The 24,128-nt window shown below is 42.2% G+C and overlaps 1 protein-coding gene across 1 annotated transcript in view; it reads left to right on the top strand.

Annotated features, from left to right (window-relative positions):
* The window catches only part of LOC139443117 (mitochondrial genome maintenance exonuclease 1-like), a 64,794-nt gene that overhangs the window by 13,841 nt on the left and 26,825 nt on the right, over nt 1–24,128 (top strand). The window contains exon 4 of the mRNA XM_071224064.1: nt 10,237–10,369. Within this exon, the coding sequence (XP_071080165.1) occupies nt 10,237–10,369 (133 nt within the window). The remainder of the gene's footprint in view (nt 1–10,236; nt 10,370–24,128) is intronic.

Consider the following 24,128-nt stretch of genomic DNA (forward strand, 5'->3'; position numbering starts at 1 on the left):
CCATGTACAGCCCCGCTAGATCCCCCTAGTGACAAAACCAACCACCCTGTATCACCTCAGATCACTATGTACAGCCCTGCTAGATCCCCTAGTAACACAACTAACCAACCACCCTGTATCACCTCAGATCACTATGTACAGCCCCGCTAGATCCCCCTAGTGACAAAACCAACCACCCTGTATCACCTCAGATCACTATGTACAGCCCCGCTAGATCCCCCTAGTGACAAAACCAACCACCCTGTATCACCTCAGATCACTATGTACAGCCCTGCTAGATCCCCCTAGTGACAAAACCAACCACCCTGTATCACCTCAGATCACAATGTACAGCCCTGCTAGATCCCCCTAGTGACACAACCAACCACCCTGTATCACCTCAGATCACCATGTACAGCCCTGCTAGATCCCCTAGTAACACAACCAACCAACCACCCTGTATCGCCTCAGATCACTATGTACAGCCCTGCTAGATCCCCCTAGTGACAAAACCAACCACCTTGTATCACCTCAGATCACTATGTACAGCCTTGCTAGATCCCCTAGTAACACAACCAACCAACCACCCTGTATCACCTCAGATCACTATGTACAGCCCCGCTAGATCCCCCTAGTGACACAACCAACCACCCTGTATCACCTCAGATCACTATGTACAGCCCTGCTAGATCCCCTAGTAACACAACCAACCAACCACCCTGTATCACCTCAGATCACTATGTACAGCCCCGCTAGATCCCCCTAGCAACACAACCAACCACCCTGTATCACCTCAGATCACTATGTAACCTTTTGTTACACAATAAAATTCTTTCCTTTAAAATTCTTTTATTCTGATGTTGATTTCATGTGGAATAGACCTGGCTAGGCTTGCTTTTTTTATGATCTAGATTGGTTCTTGTTTCCTAAAATACATATATTCCACAGTCATGGTGCAAGACTATGTGTACAGCGTGAAGCCGGTAATACCACAACTCACACCCTGGGACAGACCCACACTTGGTCGCTAATGAAGTGGTTCTGCAAAATATCTGGATTGATTGCCGTTTTATGAGAATGAAATGCTTGTTTGTAATCCTTTCCCCATTATCTTATCAGCAAGGCAACGGAGTGAAGTGCTCCTTGGCCTGTTCAGGTCTTTTTTGGGTCCGCCTCACAATCAACAGTTTTGTGTTACAGCAGACCAATTTACCAGCTATAAATTTGACTTACGCACAAAGGAAGTTCACAAGGTTATGCAACAGAATCTTGACAGACTATTTGGTGAATATTTTCTGGAATTGCACAATGCTAAACTGTGTTAGGAGCAACATAGAGACATTGCCGCGGTGTCTATCTCATGGGCTCCGATACTGGAAGGGCAGAGAGGTTAAACAGCAAACAGCAGTTCAATTTGTACGGCTAATAGATGAAGCTATGCTAATCCTCGGTTCATGTTTAAAGTTATTTCTGATGTTGATATATTGTGATAGGCAGAGGCTGTGTGAGAATGAACATCTGACGGTTATTATGCTACTGGTGACCACTGAAATGATGTATTGCAATTGATTGGCTAATTACATGTTTTCAGCTTTCTACCTGTTTTCTAATTTCGGGGATCAACTTTACTACTGTCTGAAGATTTCAACGCTGACTTCAATTTATTTTTTTTAATTTGATTTATCAAAAAAACATTTTGAATTCTTCATGGTCTTCAATACCTTTATCCTTCTTGAGCATGTTGCATTTGATTTTTTTATTCTATTCTGTATTCACTAAGTTGTGGCTTTGATGAATTATTTTGTTTCTGATCCATTCAATCACTCACTCACTCATTCCCTTACACACTCACTCACTCACTCATTTACTCACTCACTCACTCACTCTCACTCAGATCTTCAGTACACCTAGCAGAACATTGTGTTGAGATGTTAATGTGAATGCAATACCTTCTGCCGCCTATAAGGCATCTTTGGTTGTATACTGCCCAGGGAGCTGAGAATGTAATTTGAGTTCACACTGATCCACTGAGCAGGTAGTAACATGGACATTTTGTAGGTCATGTTACGACGCAATTTAAATATGCATTTATTTATCATTGTTTATCACGGGAGCTGGTATTTGTGGGAGGTTTGAAATCAAGACTTTCTATATGGAAATGCTTGGTCTAAAAAAATGTATAAAAACATACACAATATGTTTTCGAAAATCAAGGCTAATTTATCATTTCCTGTGTCTACGTACTCGATATGCTGTCAGATGAGATACTTGTGTATGGAGGACGGTATTTATTGCTTCTTGGCAGCCATTGTGTGTTGGTTGAGATTCCTCTCATACCGAGCTGCTTCGTGTGACTTCGAACTTAGAGTGTGTAATTATTGTCATTTATCCTGTAATCTGAACAATACCTTGTTGTGGAATATCAACATCGTGGCAACGTTGGCAAAAAGTATGTCAGCTGACGTGCACAATCGTGGCTCGTGTCTCACAAGGGTTTATCGGTGTAGAATAAGCACAATGGTATTATCAGGTGAACAGGTAGCCAGACGTCCTCTGGCCACTCAAGGACCCACACAAAGACATCTTTGTGGCCCCAACAGGTGTTGTTGGAAAGGGACAAACAAGCCATGTTATAATGTTTCCAAATCATTTGTAATCCTATATAGGGAACACAAAATAACACATGACTGGAAAATGTACTCTTGAATACTGGGTGGCGAGGAGTGAGTGAGTTAATATGCTATGTCCCATCATTTTCATTACTGTATTTGACATAATAAGCGCCCTGGGCGCTCTCAGAATTAGAAATAGGGGGCTTTTATTAGAATATTATTTTGGTGAAAAAAGTTGAAAAGAGTTGTAAGATAAATTTTGTGGTTTATGCTGACAGCCTGAAGTGTTTAAATGAAACAGATATGTTTTTCCAGAATTTAATTGCCCATAATTAAGGGTGCATCTAACACATAAGTGAGTATTATACGCGAATAAATATGTCGTGTACATTGATCAATCGGAAGCCACAAGCCATTATATTGGCAAATATCGCCATGGGAGCTTATTAGAGAGGGGCGCTTATTACCTTAAATGCGGAAGGTGTGTTTGAAAATAATTGAGTTGAAGTATAATTGGTCAAAGTCATTATTCTGAATTGCAAAACAGACACACTGGGGATTGGATGGATATATGGAATTAACTATCTTCATGAGATTTTTATGTCCTGTTAGTTTATTTGATTGTTTGTTTAATGTTGCACTCAACAATATTCCAGCTTTATGATGTCAGTCTGTAAATAATCGAGTTCCAACCATCAATCCAGTGATTGATATCATGAGCATCAATCAGTAATATCGTATTGTGACGTAACCTCAGTACGGTGATACATACATATCCCATTCTATCAGGACTTCAGTATGGTGATAAAAGGGGGCACGGGTGGCCCAGTCGTCTAAGGCGCCGCGATTAGCTGTGCAGAGTTGCGTCCCTTGGGCACGCCAGAAACCTATGATTGTGGGTTCGAATCCTGGTTCGCCCCGATTATGTTTCTAGGTTTGTCAGCACCATACCCGTGCTCGTGGGTTTCACCGAAGTGGTAAACGTCTGAGACCTGCATCACTTTGGGCTTTCCTCCCACATTAAGCTGACACGCCGTGATATGACTGGAATACTGTTGAAAGCGGCGTTAAACCCAACTCACTCACTATGGTGATAAAATCGTATAATGCCGATACGTAATATATCGTGACGTAATGGTGATGCATATCGTATCATGTGTATCATCCCAACCCTCAATAACAGACCCAACACGACTGAAACAAGTCTCCTGAAGCAGCAATCCCTGCACAGCAGCACTACTTGTGGCTATTGGCAACATGGCCACCATCACCTTGCCACTAGTTCAGTGAGGGTGTGGTGCTGTATGTCATTCAGTATAGTGCACACTGTCCATGTCTACCACATGGGTTGTTAACTTCAAATATTTTTAGTGCCATGTTTAGATTAGCCAAGTGGTTGTAGGAGAGTCCTACAGCCTGTGGTTTGGTCTTGAAACAAGCCACTCTCCTAGTCTCAAGGACGTGCTGTGATACTCAGTTAAATCAAGACATGCTATTGACTTCTACCTGATATTTAGGGTTCAATCCCCAGTCAAGTACTTTCAGCACATGTTTCTGCCCAATAATATTCACTCAGACTGGTGGAGTGAAAGTCCAGAAAAAGAATTTCTGGATGCCCTTTCTGTTTTGTTTTTTTCATTTATTATGCTTTTGAACGAGGGTCTCTTTTCATGGTTACCTTTTTGGTTGAAATTTTTTTTATGATAAGCATACGTTTATTTTCGCTTGTTAAAGGAATGTGAAGTGGGCATGTGGTTAGTGCTCTAGTCACACACGTCATCTGGGACCAGAGAGAGGATATTTGTTTCATATTTAACACCACACTCAGCAATACCTTCAGCTATGATGGAGACCTGTAAATATTGGAGTGGAGATCAGACAAACCATTTATTAACATATTCAACGTAATAAATAATTAGGGTGCTTTCAAAATTAAAGTGTGTGTGTGTGTGTGGGGGGGGGGGGGGCTCTTATTAGAATATCATTTTAGTGAAAAAAACAGAGTTGAAAGATAAATTTCGTGGTTTATGCTCACAGTCTGAAATGTTTACATACGGCAGATATATTTGTCCCGAATTTAATTGCCCATGATTAAGGGTGCATATAACACACGTATTATACGCAAATAAATAAGTCAATTGGAAGGGGAGCTAATCGGGATTGTTCACTAGCTAATATATTATCAAATATCGCCTTGTTTGCTTATTAGAGCAGGGCGCTTATTACGTCGAATACGGTAATATTATAGACGTCCACACCATCAAGGTACAATGAGTCAGAATCAACCAAATCGATGGAGTCCGACCATCTGATCCATCTAGTCTCCTCAACAAGCACAGGTCACAATCCTTAACCTGGACCACCTACAGGGTCCAGAGGGAGGAACTTGTGTGTGTTTGCCCATGTGGACAGCACTTTGTCTGTCTTCACCTCTCTGACAGGCTCTGTCAGCACCCCACAGGTGGAGCTGATGGACAGCTTACTTCTTCAGTCTGTCTGCCCAGAGAACGAAGCTGGTAGTTTGATTTCTGTCCATGTCATACAACTAGACCTTAAAAGATGGTCCTTGTTACCCTGCCTGGCGCTCAGATGAAACAGCTGGTTGGGTATCCATGCGTCATGGCATCTCAGTGGTCAAGCAGTATAAAACCAGCAATAGTCCAAACTAGTTCAAGCAGCCTCACACACAAACATGAAAGTTGCTGTATAAGTGCAATAATCTTGGGACTCTCTGTTAAACCCTATTTCACCTCACCTCACCCCTGTTTGAAGACTCTTCTTCTCTTCACATGTCAGGGGGTCAGGCCAGTCCCTATTCACCACCCTCCTCCTCCTACGACCAGGTGGTCCAGCTCAACACTTCCCTCTGACACTCAATGACTTAAATTCAAAATGCGCTCAAAGAGATTTGTGAGAAATCTGAAGGAGCTGGCCCATTGACAAGCCTTTCTCCCAGGAGCGTGGCTGATTGGGGTGGCTGTCATCTTCCAAACACTTTACACTGTCCTGACATCCCCCTCGCCTGGTGTAGTATCATTATGTCACCTCTCTGTACCTCCCTCATCAAAGAGTTCCGCACTGTTACCTACTTGCCAGGACTGCAGGATGCCTCTCACTCAAGCAGGTCACCCTTCCTGCACCGCAATGAAAGGGAATTGTATTTTGATCATATTGACAATGGTAACTGATAAGACTTATCTGTGGCCTAATATGTCTACTGTAAATACTGTTGTCAGTTTGAGAGCTCTACAAATTATAGGTGACAGTCGTCTTGGTCCTAATTGAACTTGGGTGATTTCAGCTCTAAGCCCCCTTGAAACTCTATTTTGCAAGTAAAGGAATGTAAGGAAAATGTAAGATAATTTGTCACTTCGAGTTCCTGAGGAGGGTCTGATTAGTTCCCATCCTCATCTGATCTAGGGCATCAGTTTTTGTTAAGTGTTTCTCATGACAATTGAATGTCCTTATTTCAAACTGAACAATTTAAAATGTTGTCTTGTATTCTCACTGACTCAAACCTGTCCATAAAAGGCAATCAGGTGGTTCAGGCTCCCTGACTTGGTTGATGCATGTCATTGTATCCCCGGGGGCACGATTGGCCTAGTCGTCTAAGGCGCCGTGACTCCTTGTGCAGAGTTGCGTCCCTTGGGCATGCCAGAAACCTATGATTGTGGGTTTGAATCCTAGTTTGCCCGATTATGTTTCAAGGTTTGTCAGTACCATTTCCCGTGCTTGTGGGTTTCACCGAAGTGGTAAAGGTCAGAGACCTGCATCAATTTGGGTTTTCCTCCCACAGTAAGCTGACACGCCGTGATATAACTGGAATACTGTTACATGAGTGCAATGTGTAAAAGCCCATGTATGGCACCCCACTGTGATATTGCTGGAATTTTGCTAAAAGCGTTGCTTACTCGCTTGCTCGCTCGCTCATTCACTCACTCAGTGCACTCTCACTCACTCAGTGCACTCTCACTCACTCAGTGCACTCTCACTCACTCAGTGCACTCACTCAGTGCACTCTCACTCAGTTAGTGCACTCTCACTCACTCAGTGCACTCACTCAGTGCACTCACTCAGTGCACTCTCACTCACTCAGTGCACTCACTCAGTGCACTCACTCAGTGCACTCTCACTCACTCAGTGCACTCTCACTCACTCAGTGCACTCACTCAGTGCACTCACTCAGTGCACTCTCACTCACTCACTCACTTACCCACTCACTCACTCACTCATTGCACTCATTCACCCAGTACACTCTCACTCACTCACACACTCACTCAGTGCACTCACTCACCCAGAACACCAAGTGACCCACTCACTCACTCAATTATAACACCGAGTGACCCACTCACTCACTCACCCAGAACACCGAGTGACCCATTCACTCACCCACTCACTCACTCAGTGCAAGCTCACTCACTCACTCACTCACTCAGAACACCGAGTGACCCACTCATGGAATCTCAGCTGTATTTTCCCAAGAAGACAGCTGTTCTGATTACACATTGCATCACTATCTGGGAACAGATGTCACAAAACACTTTAGTTAACATTTGTCACTGCATGAGATAACGAGACCTGCAAGACAGGTATGGCTCAGTTCAGCACTCCGATAAGGTAGATTGTTCTGATAAATCGCCAGCTGAGGTTTCCTCGGCAGGGAGTGCTTGCCAGTCTGTAATACATTGCAGTACATTATTTGCTTTCGGAATGCTCTTTGATTGGTCGATCAGTGTACCGTGTCACCATTTGGCCATGACATTGTAAGAGGTCATGGCAGGTCGCACTGGCTGCTCAAAACATATATTTTTAATGAATATTGCATGTAGTAAGAGACAGGTTGTGTCCTGGCTGATTGTGGGATATTGTTTTTGTTTGTTTAATGTCGCACTCAGCCAACAGCCGTAAATAGTCGAGTCTGGACCAGACAATCCACTGATTGACGCAAAGGGGATACAATGACATGCAATCAACCAACTCACAGATCCTAACCATGCAATCCATTTGGTCGCCTCGCATCTTGATCATGTGGATTGTTACTCACGTTGTCATCTCAGGTCTACCTTGTCAAGACTTGATTGTCCACTGAAATGTTCTCTCAGAATATATAGAGATTACTGCATGAGTGTCTGTCGAATTGATGTCTATTCTTATGAGGGGGGCACGGGGCCTAAGGGGCCTCGATTCGCTGTGCAGAGTTGCATCCCTTGGGCATGGCAGAAACCTATGATTGTGGGTTCGAATCCCGGTTCACCCCGATTATGTTTCTAGGTTTGTCAGCACCATACCCGTGCTCATGGGTTTCACCGAAGTGGTAAACATCTGAGACCTGCATCGGGGCGGTCGGGTAGCCTAGTGGTTAAAGCATTCGCTCGTCACGCCGAAGACCCGGGTTCGATTCCCGACATGGGTACAATGTGTGAAGCCCATTTCTGGTGTCCCCCACCGTGATATTGCTGGAATATTGCTAAAAGCGGCGTAAAACCATACTCACTCACTCACTGAGACCTGCTTTTCTCCCACATTAAGCTGACATGATATAACTTGAATACTGTTAAAAGCGGCGTTAAACCCAACTCACTCACTCACTATTCTTTTGATTGCATGTTGTGCTTTAATACATAACACAACGGTCATGAGTGACATCACCCAATGTACTGCTTACTACTCTTAGTTAGTGTGACCCTCAAAATGTTGTCGCCATGTCTGTGGAGTAGTAAGTTGATGAGGATAATGCATTTAGATTAACTAGAGTAACTTAATGATGAATTACAATCAGGAAAGTAGTCCCTCATTATCTAGTCTAACCTCAGGTCATCACCATGGAGTAGCCAATAACAGACCTGGAATTCGATCTCACACAAATGTTAAATACAGTACAAATACACAGGTGTGTAAGGTGTTTTCATAAACTATTGGTATATGATGCTTACATTGACACTTCACTGGCATTTCACTGACTTTACATTTATTCATTTCGGTGGAAATATAATCAGATCAACATCTGCTATATTCCGTCTTCAACCAGTGAAGATCCGGGGTAGAATAGGTCTTCAGCAACCCATGCTTGCCATAACAGGCGACTGTGCTTGTAATAAGAGGCGACTAGCGGGATCGGGTGGTCAGCCTCGCTGACTTTGTTGATACATGTCATCGTATCCCAGTGGTGTGGATCATTGCTCATGATGTCAATCACTGGTTTGTCTAGTCCAGACTCAATTATTTACAGACCGTTGTCATATAGCTTGAATATTGCTGAGTGCGGTGTTAATCAATAGGCAAGCAAACAAAACAAATTATTCCTTTTGAAGCCACAATAATCCTTTGTACTGGCAAGCAACCAGTTGTTGCTGAGGACCAATTATCGCCAACGCCCCGTTATAGCTCCAACATGATTGCATCTCATGTTACTTTTGCTCAGTTTCATTAGAAGAGAGAAATATTTATCCGAAAAAAATGCACCATATTATCACCATGCTCAAATACAACTTTGTAAAAGACACAAAGATGTTGTCACATGACTACTTTACATGAAAATAAAAATCCAACAACACGATGATGCACATTCAGTTCTGTCGTTGCTTACTATCTGTCTGTAATTTCTTCTCCAAAATACAGTTATAAAACCCTATTTGAACTGTCTTTCAAAAACCGCATAACCAGTATATGTATCGCAGAATCCATATTACATAGTGTTAAGGATAAGCATTTGTAGATTGAATTTTGGGTAGATTTGTGTATGTCAGTTTGCCGACAACAAATACTATAACTGAAGCGGTGTGCATGGTCATGTGGCACTTCCTGATAATACGATGGCTATAGCTGGTACAGTTAATCAACGGGAAAGTTCTATTTCCACTGTTTTGATTCCCTATCGTAGCTTTATCACAGAAATCTACTGAAACTTATTCCATGGACAGAAATAAGAGCATTTGCTCCGAGTTTCACAAAAATCAAAGTTATTGGTACAGTCAACTCTATACATGGGATATGTCAGAAATAACATCAAAATAAAGGCGATAGCTGGTCGGTGACCAGTAATGACAGACCTGCATATGTTATGTTTTTTCCTATTATTCAATCCGCCTCTGTTGTCTAATGGTAGAGCGTCTCCCCGGAGAGCGGAAGGTCTGGGGTTCGATCCCCAGCCGCGTCATACCAAAAGACGTTAAAAGATGGTACTTGTTGTTACCCTGTATGGAGCTAGGCATTAAGGGGCGAAAACAAGGACTGGTCGGCTCGGAGTCAGTATACTGTGTCTGAGTGGGGTATTCATGTTAAACTGCGGCATGGTATCTCAGTGTGCTAGCACTATAAATCGGCATCAGTCTGGACTAGTACAAGCAGCCACACACACACATACGTGCATGCACGTCGCTCTATAAGTGCAATAATCTTGGACACGACATTAAACTCCATTTCACCTCACCTCCTATCATTCAGTGATTCAGACTTAGTACTTATATGTAATATGTTAAAAGCTAGACATGTGTCAATGTAATAAATTCAGTTGAAGGTGGAGTGGATTACTGATGAATTTGTCTGTATTTCAATAATACAAAGGTATTGTTTTTGTTTTATGTGTATGGTCCATATGTGATTTCAAAAGCAGAGTATGACCACAAATTTGTTTCATAATTTACAGAGACTCACTGTGTGTGATAGACTGGAAGACGTCCCAGAAGCCAAAGCCCCTCCTCACCAACACCTTCGACAACCCTCTGCAGTTAGCCGCCTATCTGGGTGCCCTTAATGCAGGGGCGGACGTCAGTCACAAGGTGAGTTGTCACATCACACCACCACTTTCAGCAACCCTCTACAGCTAGCCACCTATCTCGGCACCCTTAATGCAGGGGCTGACGTCAGTCACAAGGTGAGTTGTCACATCACACCACCACTTTCAACAACCCTCTACATGTGCTACAGGTTGATGATAGGACACATTGTTACACAGGCCTCCATGCTTTTGCAGAGCTTAACCTTTACAAGGAATCATTATGTGATTGGTTCAATTATGATATATATGTCGACAGGGTTTTCCCCAAAATTTCAAGTGTGTCACTTAGTTGTGCATTTAAGTGGCGCCTAAATATTAGAAATGGCTTCTGTTATGTGTCGTGCACAAGTCACTTTGGTCTCGGAGAAGGAAGTTAATCGGTAGTTTGAAATCCCAAGTTGTTTGTATCATAACCTGGGCTGGAAAAAGCAGAAAATATCACACCAGACTCAAGCACATTGTGGGCATTGTGACTAAGATACTTGAACCTAAGCATAATTTGATATTCACCAAGGTTATGAGTTGTTTCAAAGGTAAAAACAGAATTACTCATTGGCCTGACTTGAATTCTTTCCACCTGTCTGTAAATGCTTTGAAGGAACCTACAAGAGAGTTAACAGTTGTTGCTACGTGATTATTGTCTATGATGTTATACTGTTATACGTCCTGGAGAAGAGGGCATAAACAGAGATAATGAACCATGTGTAATATTGGTGTTACTCTCACAACGGAGATAGGAAATTCTTAGCTGAGACCAGGTTAGAGTAGGTTCCAAGTGCCCTGTTGCTGGATGTTTGTTTGTTGTTTAACGCCACACTGTGATGTGCTTGCTGTAAAAGGCGACTATGCTTGTCGTAAAAGGCGACTAACGGGATCGGGTGGTCAGACTCGCTGACTTGGTTCATGCATGTCATCGATCCCAATTGCGTGGATCGATGCTCATGATATTAATCACTGGATTGTCTGGTCCAGACTCGATTATTTACAGACGCCGTCAAATAGCTGTAATATTGCTGAGTGCGGCGTTAAACAACAAACCAACCAACCAACCCAGTCTAGTATGCACATTGTGACATGACTCCAAGCACTCACTGATATAGGATCAAGTCTCTTGTGTTTTATGCCCTACAGTGTACCCTGGCCTTCCCCTTTTCATAATCTCTCAATATCCCAATATTGTTTAAATCTTAGATTTCTTTTCAAATTTATGTATTTTTATCATGTTAATCATGATGAGTTTTTTTTTTGAAATTGTGAATCATCATATTTCTCTGTGAACAGATCATGTGGAATATGAAATTAATAAATTTTGAGACGAGGACTGTGTTTGAAAGCAATATTTTCCAATGACCCGAGGGCCCCCAATTTTTCTTCCCAAGCCTCCCAATATTTGCATTTGTTTCAGACACATCATGATTCATCTTCATCCTCATATTTAGTCATGAGTAAAAGAAGATGCAGATGGATCCATGAATTAATTTCCTTGTCTTGGAGATAATTATGTTTGAGTTGACTAATTGCTTCCATTGTATGGATTCGGAAACGGCTTGTGAGACAGTCTGAAGATTGGTCTGAGCTCCGGGTCTTGTAGATACGCCCGCATTTGACCGCTACCTTTCATGCAGCTTCTGCGGTTTAGCTCCTTGTGATTTGTCTGACAATTGGTCATGGCTTGATTAATTAGGCTGATTAATGCCCTTGAGATATAGATGGAAGCTGTGGGAGAAGAGGCAAGCAGCTGCTTTGTTAGCTCGGAGGAGCTTTCATTTCATCCATGTCTGGCTGTGACTCAACACAAAGATGGGGGAAAAATATGAAATTCATGTCAATTGACATATTTTTTTATTTTTTGGAAAGTTTGCTTGTGAGAGAAAGTTCTTGGGTGTGACTAGACTGTGGTTTTGATTTGAATTCAACGTCGTTGATCACCTCATAGTCTCTCTTGCATACCCGAGAGTATATGCTTAATGAATCATTTCCGCATTTCATCCCCCAACCCTTCTCAACTCAGCCTGTACTAACCCCATTCCCAGCTTCTGAAATTTAGAGACTTGAGGGTTCCCTTGTTAAAAATTATTTATGTTTGTTTAACTGTACAGATAACTTTATACCATGGACAGTATGTTAGAGTACCAACCCCGCTGAAGTGTTGAATGAAGGGGATGTGACAGGAACCAGTGGTCTACTGCAGCCCTGCACCTATATAAGTGCAATAAGTACACCTCTCTCTCTCTTTGGAAGTAAGAGAGCATTGTTTGAATCTTTTATTGGCATTTCGAAGTCAGCCGGACAGGAAATCATCAACTTTGCCTCCTTGTTATTGCTCTCACAATGTTCCAGGCTGTAGTTCCCCAGGTTTATGCAGTAACTTTATGACATTGCTACATGTGTAGCTAGTAGAAGCAAGGGTAGACAGGACAGAGGCTGGTCTCCCTGGTGACCAATGTTGACACTAGTTCTGGTTTGTGTAGGACCAGCTTCAAGGATGTCCCTGGTGACCAATGTTGACACTAGTTCAAGTTTGTGTATGACAAAGTACAAGGGTGTACCTATTGAACAATGGCGACACTGTTCTAAAGCTTGAGTATGACTCAACCACAAGGGTGTCCCTGGTGACTGATGGTGACACTAGTCAGTTCATGAGTATGATCATTTACAAGGGTGTCCCTGGTGACCAGTTCTGGTGTGCCATGATCTAACCACAAGGGAGTCCCTGGTGACCAAAGTTGACACAAGTTCAGACTTGAAACTGGCCCAGCTACAAGGGTGTCCCTGGTGACCAATTCTGGTGTGCTATAATCTAACCTCAAGGGCTCCCTGGTGACCAAAGTCAACACAAATTCAGGTTTGAGACTGATCCAGCTACAAGTTCAGACTTGAGACTGACCCAGCTACAAGGGTGTCCCTGGTGACCAATTCTGGTGTTCTATGATCTAACCACAAGGGAGTCCCTGGTGACCAATCCTGGTGTGCTATAATCTAACCACAAGGGTTCCCTGGTGACCAAAGTCAACACAAGTTCAGACCTGAGACTGGCCCAGCTACATGGGAGTCCCTGGTGACCAATTCTGGTGTGCTATAATCTAACCACAAGGGTGTCCCTGGTGACCAAAGTAAACACAAGTTCAGACCTGAGACTGGCCCAGCTACAAGGGTGTCCCTGGTGACCAATTCTGGTGTTCTATGATCTAACCACAAGGGAGTCCCTGGTGACCAATCCTGGTGTGCTATAATCTAACCACAAAGGTTCCCTGGTGACCAATTCTGGTGTTCTATGATCTAACCACAAGGGAGTCCCTGGTGACCAATTCTGGTGTTCTATGATCTAACCACAAGGGAGTCCCTGGTGACCAATTCTGGTGTTCTATGATCTAACCACAAGGATGTCCCTGGTGACCAATTCTGGTGTGCTATAATCCAACCACAAGGATGTCCCTGGTGACCAATTCTGGTGTGCTATAATCTAAGCACAAGGGAGTCCCTGGTGACCAATTCTGGTGTGCTATGATCTAACCACAAGGATGTCCCTGGTGACCAATTCTGGTGTGCTATAATCTAACCACAAGTGTTCCCTGGTGACCAGTTCTGGTGTTCTATGATCTAACCACAAGGGGGTCCCTGGTGACCAATTCTGGTGTGCTATAATCCAACCACAAGGATGTCCCTGGTGACCAATTCTGGTGTGCTATAATCTAACCACAAGTGTTCCCTGGTGACCAGTTCTGGTGTTCTATGATCTAACCACAAGGGGGTCCCTGGTGACCAATTCTGGTGTGCTATAATCTAACCACAAGGGTTCCCTGGTGACCAAAGTCAACACGAGTTCAGACTTGAGACTGACCAAGCTACAACGGTGTCTCTGGTTCTGCTGGTGTGACATGACAACAAGGGCTTCCCGACTGACTGATGTTGACACCCATCCTGTTGTGTGGCACGTGGACCAAACAATTATTGTCACATGATGGAAACTACAAATATCTATCATCATTTCAGGGATAAGCCATGACAGGTGTGTATTTATTTGGCAAACATGAGAGGGTCATTTATCGTCATCAGAGGCTGGCCTGCCTCAGGTGTTAGGGTCAGAGCTAAGGCTAACACAGAGGCATGCCTCTTGTCAGGTCTGTGGTCATCTTGTTGGGTCAAGGAATCACATAATTTCCTTATTCTTAAAATATGTGCATGAATATGTGATTTTTTTATGAACAAACACTCTTACTCTCTCCATCAATATTGATTAAAACCTTTTTTGTTGGGTCAAGAATCACATAATTTCCTTTTTCTTAAAATATGTGCATGAATATGTGAATGTTTTTATGAACAAACACTCTCACTCTCTCCATCAATATTGATTAAATAGTTTTTTATCCCCCGCCGCGCGAAAGCGCGAAGCGGGGGATATAGTATTCACGACCGTCCGTACGTCCGTCCGTACGTCCCACCTGTTTGTTGCCGCGATATCTCAAGAACTAAACACTGGATTGTCTTCATATTTGGAACTATGGTGTATATACAGACTCCGCAGACACCAGTCGGTTTTGGTGACCTTGACCCCATTTTCAAGGTCACAGCAGGCATATCTGCTTTTGGAGTTGGAAAACGGTGTTGCCGCAATATCTCAAGAACTAATCTCTGGAATGTCTTCATATTTGGAACTATGGTGTATATACAGACTCCGCAGACACCAGTCGGTTTTGGTGACCTTGACCCCATTTTCAAGGTCACAGCAGGCATATCTGCTTTTGGAGTTGGAAAACGGTGTTGCCGCGATATCTCAAGAACTAAACACTGGATTGTCTTCATATTTGGAACTATGGTGTATATACAGACTCCGCAGACACCAGTCGGTTTTGGTGACCTTGATCCCATTTTCAAGGTCACAGCAGACAAATCTGCTTTTAGAGTTGGAAAACGGTGTTGCCGCGATATCTCAAGAACTAAACACTGGATTGTCTTCATATTTGGAACTATGGTGTATATACAGACTCCGCAGACACCAGTCGGTTTTGGTCACCTTGATCCCATTTTCAAGGTCACAGCAGGCAAATCTGCTTTTGGAGTTAGAAAACAGTGTTGCCGCGATATCTCAAGAACTAATCGCTGGATTGTCTTCATATTTGGAACTATAGTGTATATACAGACACCGCATACACCTGTCAGATTTGGTGACCTTGACCCCATTTTCAAGGTCACAGCAGGCAAATCTGTTTTTGGAGTTGGAAAACGGTGTTGCCACAATATCTCAAGAACTAATCGCTGGATTGTCTTCATATTTGGTACTATGGTGTACAGGCGGGGGATATTTCGTCACTCTGTGACAAATACTTGTTCAGTTAAATAATAAGCTTTACATGCTATGAAATCTTTCACCCCACGCAAAACACATGTTCAACATGTTGAATTTGAGTAATTTACAAGCATTTCTGTTATGAAGATTCCAAGTTAGAAAGATCCCCAGAAGCCAATGCTGGTCAACCAAATGGATCGGGTGATGAGGCTTGACTGATAACCCATCTTTGTACCCTGATGGTGTGACATATTCACAATATCAATCACTGGATTGTGTGGTCCATAATCAATTGTTTTTAGCCAACCGCCACATAGCTGGACTATTGCCGAGTGCTGTGTTAAAAACAACAAACAAAACATCCTTATGAAAACATTGAGAAAATTATTTTGCAGTATGAATTGTGAATTTTTACAGCAATAAGGAAGTAAAATCGTCCCAAAACAATAGCAGTCATCAAACTGTAATTTACTCCAGAAATGCTTGTGATCTTTTTCATAATACATTCTCCTGTCATGGAGAACTGGATAGCAACATATCTTGTGTGAAAAAACTCCTGTTCTGTCTATCTTCAGCTCTAAGGAGGCAAAGATTCCTGGTAAAGTGATTGGATGTTGCAATTTTGTGCCAGGAATTGAATCAAATGGTAATTTAAGCTGCAGATATTTCCTCCCCTGCTGGTTATGTTTTTAAACTGTGGAGATAATAGGTGTGAAAAAAGAGAGAGCATTCAGTTTATTGGGACCACAGTCAAGCTGATACTTCATATGGGGGAACAGATGTGTGATTACACAGCACCATATTACATAGGCGGAATACTCAACAGGGGGATAACACATGCCCCCACCTTGAGATTGGCCAGGCCTGCAGAATGGCACTAGCACAAGGTATTTGAGGCGCTGCAGGCAACAGAATTCTGTATTCACCTGGGGGCACGGGTGGCCCGGTTGTCTAGGGCGCCGCGATTGGCTGTGCAGAGTTGTGTCCCTTGGGCACGCAAGAAACTTATGATTGTGGGTTCGAATCCCGGTTCGCCCCGATTATGTTTTTAGGTTTGTCAGCACCATACCTGTGCTCGTGGGTTTCACCGAAGTGGTAAATGTCTGACACCTGCATCACTTCGGGCTTTCCTCCCACATCAAGCTGACACGCCGTGATATAACTGGAATACTGTTAAAAGCGATGTTAAACCCAACTCACTCACTCACTCACTCTATTCACCTGATGCCAGCTCTTAGAATTGACAAAGGGGGTGTTTATTAGACTAACATAACTAAAATATTTACAGGAAAATACTTACAATACAACATACCGTATTCGACCCATTAAGCGCCCCTTCTAGGTTCCGAAAAATTTATATAGTAATTATTTCGTTTTAGATGAAAATCGTCCGGGAACCGTGGTTTCCGGATATTTGAAGTCCCTATAAGCGGGGCATGGCTGTATTCTGTTTATTTTAGATATTTGTGACTTTGAACATTTTGCACAGAAAAAAATTACATCGTACCCCTTCAGTGAAGTCCGGCAAACGAACGGGTGATGAGAAACTTTGTCAGTACAAATTCAAAATTTGAGACAAAGAAATCACCAGACATGTTGATTTACCGTTTAAATTGTATTTTTTGTTTAGCTAGGCACTGTTTTATTATCCAGGGATTAAGATTACCTTGTAAAACATCTTGTAAACCAGCTGAAAACAATGTAAGGCCTGGGCCATGACTGGAATTTATATGTACATAGTTTATTTACTTAAAGCCTAGGTAAGCCTAGATCAAACTAAACCAAGTTAGTCTAGTTTCCTTGAAAAAAACAGAAGAAGAAAGGTTCTTGTGAAGAATAATGTCGGTACCATACTAGTATAAAGGTCTGGACATGTTTAATGTTGTTGTTGATAAGTGCGTAGAAGTCCGCACACCTGTGACAAGTAGGCTGTGAGATAGGCCAGGTGTTCTGACTCGTGTCTGACCCATCTCACACATTCAACTCAATCATTCACCTAATGGCCAGACCTACAGGTGATAATCAGCATACTTCTGTATGTACACATCAATAAGGGATTGTCCCAAGAGTCCTGGGCCCACTTGCACAAAGCGATCTTAGCGCTACGACTATCGTAAGCCTATGTTAAAACATGGGAGTTACGATCATCTTAGCGATAAGATCGCTTTGTGCAAGTAGGCCCTGATGATCAGTGTCAGATTACTCTGTGGTTGTAATTCCCTCACGACTGTCCTACGACATTAATGAGAGACGCTGATGACTGCAACAAATACCCTATAATACCAGCACACTGATAGACAAGGCTTAACCTCTACACACCTTCTTTTGTGAGATTACCTCCCTGGCAGTCCAATCTGTGTACACACACGCCTGCCCTTCAGTGTGAATGTGCTGTGAGACATGATAGTATTATTACTCAGTGCCCCCAGCTCATGTCATGTAGTATAAAGCTTAATTCTGGTGTCCCATGTATTTCTGGAATATTGCGAAAAGTAGTTTTAAGCCAAACTTACTCATTCACCCTTTGTGACCCGTGAAGATCCGGGGTAGAATAGGGTAGAATAGGTCTTCAGCAACCCATGCTTGACGTAAAAGGCTACTATGCTTGTCGTGAGAGGCGACTACTGGGATCGGGTGGTCAGACTCGCTGACTTGGTTGATGCATGTCATCGTATACCAATTCCGTGGATCAATGCTCATAATGTCAATCACTGGATTGTCTGGTCCAGACTCGATTATTTACAGACCGATGTCATATAACTTGAATATTGCTGAGTGCAGCGTTAATCAACAAACAAACAAACAAATAATACAAACAAACAAGTGTCACTCCCTGATACTATTATTCTGTGTGCCCCTCACTGGGGGTCAGTGTGTCCTGCTGGATAGCCTTGTGTCATAGGGCTAAGTTTGTTTGTTGTTTAACGCCGCACTCAGCAATATTCTAACAGTGTAAAAATATACATCAAAACATCACTATATGCAATAAACCCGAAGTTGTTATACATATTTGCCAACTTCTAGAATGCTGATCAAACACTCAGCAATATTCCACCTATATGATGATGGTCTGTAAATAATCGAGTCTAGACCAGACAATCCAGTGACTGACATCATGAGCATCGATCTACGCAAGTTGTGGTGCCTCAAATGACAGGCCACCTGTGCCTCAGTGGTCAAGTAACTGATTGAGGCATATTAGGTCTCTTCGCTTCCCATGTCATATATATCCCAGGGAAGTGCCTTGCCATGATAATATTATGACTGTAACCTAAACCATGTCATATATGACCCAGCTAAGATTTGAATAAAAGTAATAAAATAGATTACAAACATAAGTGCAGATGCACAGTGAACACTTTTTGTTAACAGATAGTGTCACGACAGGATTATCTTGCGTAATTTAATACGGATTTGTTGATATTATATTTATGATGACGGATCATGACAAGAAGACATAGTTTTAGGTTGGTGGTCAAGCTTATGTACCTCACATAACATTTTGATACAGATTTCAAGGACCAAGTTAAAACCTCGGCTTAACTATGGGATCGGCTTATCTACGATCATATGCGGTAGGTACAAGGGGTAAATATGGACACACATGGAGTCACATTTGGCAGACCTTGTAACATGGATTGGGATTGCAGCCTATTATCTGTCATTCTGGCTATTTGATCTTTGCGAAATAGACATTTCAAACTTATTAAATTGTATATTGTAAAGTCCCATGTTTTATTTCAGCACCTAATTATTGTAGTAAGAGGGATGGTGGATTAGTCTAGTGGTTAAAGCGCATACTCATCACGCTGAAGGCCCGGGTTTGATTCCCCACATGGGTACAATCTGTGAAGCCCTTTTCTGGTATCCCCCGCCATTATATAGCTGGAATACCGTATTCAACGTAATAAAGGCCCAGGGCGCTCTCAAAATTAGAAATAGGGGGCTCTTATTAGAATATAATTTTGCTGAGAAAAGAAACAGAGTTAAAAGATCTTAAATTTCATGGTTTATACTGACAGCCTGAAATGATACAAAAGAAAAGTCGTATTATACACAACAGATATATTTGCCAGAATTTAATTGCCCATAATTAAGGGTGCATATAACACACAAGTGCGTATTATACACAAATAAATAAGTCTTGTGTACATTTATCAATCGAAAGCGTGCTAATTGCTAGCCAATATATTAGCAAATATCGCCGTGGGCGTTTATTAGAGCGGGGCGCTAATTACGTCGAATACGGTATTGCTAAACGTTGAGTAAAACCATACACACTCATTGAAGTAAGATGTTAATGAGGATTGGGTGGTTATGATGTGTGACCTGGTTTAGTGTGAGTTGTGCCTCGACAGGGTAGGTTGTTGCTTGTGCCCTCAACACTTGGTTTCTGTGGTTCAGACCTCCATTATTGAGAGGCCTAGTGGTTAAAATGTTCGCTTATCAGGCCAAAGGCCCAGGGTCGATTCCCCCCAATGGGTACAATTGGTGAAGCTCACGATATTGCTGGAATATTGCTAAAAGCGATGTAAAACCCAATTAACTCACTCACAATGAAATAGACCCGTGAAGATCCGGGGTAGAATTGGTCTTAAGCAACCCGTGCTTCCCGTAAATGGCGACTATGCTTGGCGACTAAAGGGATCGGATGGTCAGGATCAGGTGGTCAGGCTCGCTGACTTGGTTGATGCTTGTCATCGATCCCAATTGCGTAGATCAATGCTCATGTCAATCACTGGATTGTCTGGTCCAGACTCGATTATTTACAGACCGCTGTCATATAGCTGGAATATTGCTGAGTGTGGTGTAAAACAAGAAACAAAACAAACAAACACAAGGAAATAACTGCTGTTGCATCATTCATGAATTCGAAGCTCTCTTGGTGTTTAAACATTCCTAATGAGTACACTCACAGTGTTATCTGGAGCGTGTTCCCGATGTTCTCAAATAAGCACCTTGTAGAGGTGCACCACGGCCAGCTCCTGTGGATTACTGTAAACAGAGAGGCAGCACGACACCCCCCATGGTATATCTTGCATGCCTCCCACCCTCTTCTGGAGATACGCTCACGTTCTTCATCAGCATGGCACTGTTGCATCAGCGATACAATGTATCCATTGAGGGCCTATCACAGGAATGTGCCACTGTCTTCAGTCAGACCCAGTCCACCTCTCCATGTCCCTTGTTCCTCCGACAGCCGTTCTTTGAAGCCATGTCTGCGAGCAACACCCATCGTGTATCCCCTCCGACCTACACCTTCAGTACAGGATCATAATGGTTCTCCAGCACCTCATCAAAGGCCCCCCTGTTTGTTTATCTCGGTACAGGGATATGTGCCAGGGAGGCTGTCCTCCTTCCAAGCACACTTCTTCATTCATGAACACACAGGCTGTGGCCATCGCTACCTTCATTCCTCAGCCGTGTTACATGCGATCAGGGTCAGGATAAAACGGTTACCATCAACATGCCTAGATAATTTTAGCAGTGAAACTCCCTGAAAAGCAGGAATGTCTGTCGGCTTCCTGTAGCTGTGTTCAAGCTGTCTTGGGTATTGTTGATTGGGAGAGTGAGTGAATAGTGCTTTTCACCGCATCAGCATATCACCAGGGTTAGAGCACCGTTGACTTGATTTGTTTTTTTTTTTGTTTAAGGCCACACTAAGCAATATTCCAGCTATTTGACGGTGGTCTGTAAATAATCTATTCAATCTAGTGATTGATATCATGAGCATCAATCCACACAATTGGGATACGATGACATGCGTCAACCAAGTCAGCCAGCCTGACCACCCGATTACATTTGTCGCCTCCTACAACAAGCACAGTCACCTTTTACGGCAAGCATGGGTTGAAGTAGACCCATTCTACCCCGGATCTTCATGGGTTCTGTTGACGTGAACTGATGTGTAAATCATTAATTGTGCCATGTGGGGATTCCAGGTTAGAAGTGTCCCTAGCAACCCATGCTGGTTGTAAAAGGTGACTGGGTGACTTGGTTGATTTTGGTCATTGTACCCATGACAACATGGATTGTTGCTCACAATATTAATCACTGGATTGTCTGGTTCTAACTTTTTACAGGCTGCTATCATAAAGCTGGATTATTGGTAACAAACGAACATTCTCTTGTGACACTTGTGTGATATGTATGTGGTAGTTTTATGAGTATTTGAATTAAGTATAACCAATTATTTCTCTTTTGAAGGATTTTCTAAGCAGGAGGGTGGGGGGAGGGGGGGATGTGAAAAATTAAATATTTATATATACCATAACTATCAAGCATATTATTATCTTACATCAAGGTAAAAACTACTTATGCGTTTAATTGTTTATCAAACTTCTACTTTGTCTCATGTGAACATGGTGAAAAAAAAATGAATAGTTTTCAACAGTGCCATCTTGAGGTGAGTGTTTTCAAAGCTGTTGCCCTATCGTTGACTTTTTCAGTGAGTGAGAAATCTTTATCTTGCATCAGCAGAGTGGGCATTGGTTAGGTCTGAATGTCCACCCTATCTAAAAACTGTGATTTTTTAGATTATAGGCCTTTTCGTTAGAATTATCATGAGGCTAAATAAAAAGTTCCTTAACCTCACCAATGCTATTTTAAGATGGCGCCAATAACTTTTTTCAGTGGTACTCACTGTTCTTGATAAAACAAAAAGTACACATGAAAATATATACCAAACACTTCTAAATTTTCAAGTAGTTCTTTCAACACAATGGTAGTTCTTGTTTTTAAAAAAAAGGCTCCCTACTTACCTTATTTTGAAATTAAGTGTAATCGGAACTCCAACATTATTTTTATTGGGCCTAATAGAGAAACACCTACAAGCTCTCAAGTGTGGTGTTATGTTAGCCTTGTGTGAGAGTAGGGTCTGTTATGGAGCGTGTTGCACTGAGGTGATCAGGGAGCTAGCTGGCCAATCATGTTGTACGTGTGCATTTCTGCTGAACACTCGTGCTTCAAGTGTACTCTTCCTGTTCAAAATATCCTGACAGCTGGATCTTTGTTTTTGCAATATCTTGACTGGAATAAACATTTTGATGTATTTAGTTCGTCAGTAAGTTGTTTCAAATAACATGAGGAAACGACTGCATTAGTGAATACTATTTAATGTGCACTAGTGTATAATGCTCACAACTCCTGTTTTTCCTACAAGTTTCTGAGAAAATTGTTGTCTCGTACCGGGGTATATAATGCGCTGTCAAAAACTATATCATCTCGTTTCAGGTGAATGAAGACGAGATTAAAAACTGTGAATTTTGCAATAAAAGTTTATTAGATGGTGATTTACAATTTCAATTTTTCCTGTTACATGTGTCTAAATGCAGAGATGAAGATTATCACTTTTAATTGTTTTGTAAAATAAGCCAGAAGTAGCAATCATCTGTACACTGTATTCTCCCGTGATAGACCGATGATTCAGTTCCAAAATGCCCACGATAATAACCCAAAAAGAACTTATAATCCAATGCTAATCCAATAATCCCGCATCTGCCCAGTGAGAGGAAGGTTGGTGGTTCAATCCCCAGCCACATCACATTAAAAGACATTACAAGATGACACCAATAAATACCGTATCCAACGTAATAAGCGCCCTGCTCTAATAAAGCCCACGGCGATATTTGCTAATATATTGGCTAGTGAACAATCCCAAGTAGCACCCCTTCCGATTGATCAATGTACACAAGACTTATTTATTCGCGTATAATATGCACTCGTGTGTTATAAGCACCCTTAACTATGGGCAATTAAATTCTGGAAAAATATATCTGTCGTACATAAACATAAACATAAACATAAACCACGAAATTTATCTTTCAACTGTTTTCTTTCACCAAAGTAATATTCTAATAATTTCAAAGAGACTTTTGTCCCCCGTTTATTTGTCTGATGAGGAGACGAGGAGTTTTTTTAAATGGTTCACATTAATGAACCATGGTTTGAATTTATCATTTCATTTGTAGGATTTGCTTCATTAACACTGGTAATTTTACGTTGATGGTTTCAGAGACAACTGCTTGACTGTTATCACACCAGCACAGAGAATGAGTGTTTAAAGCTTGAATACCATGGGTATAGGAATTAGATGGGCCACACAGTGAGGCCATTACGTTGACTGGATGTGGATGGTGGTTATTATTAAAAAATCAACATGTGGTGACATTATGAGCGAGGATGAGAAGTTTTAATGACAGCCATTCACTGGGACCATGTGCTTGCTGTGAAAGTATAAGCACAACTCTAAGCTTGTAGTGGTATACAGGCGTCTAGTGTGTGCACAACTCCACTAGGGTTGTGGGTAGTTGTCACACAGACATATATGTATGGACCAATACAGCAGCAATACCTGATCTTCCTAGCTGAGTGATTTCTGATGCATAGCTGTAATTCAGAAAGCATCCATTTTGATAACAAAATGTGCCACTTGCCTACACTCCCCAGGTGAACTTGTAGGATGTAGTAATGT

This window comes from Haliotis cracherodii, unplaced genomic scaffold (genome assembly GCF_022045235.1).
Source record: "Haliotis cracherodii isolate W230 unplaced genomic scaffold, xgHalCrac1.p SCAF_5, whole genome shotgun sequence".
Lineage (NCBI taxonomy): Eukaryota > Metazoa > Mollusca > Gastropoda > Lepetellida > Haliotidae > Haliotis > Haliotis cracherodii.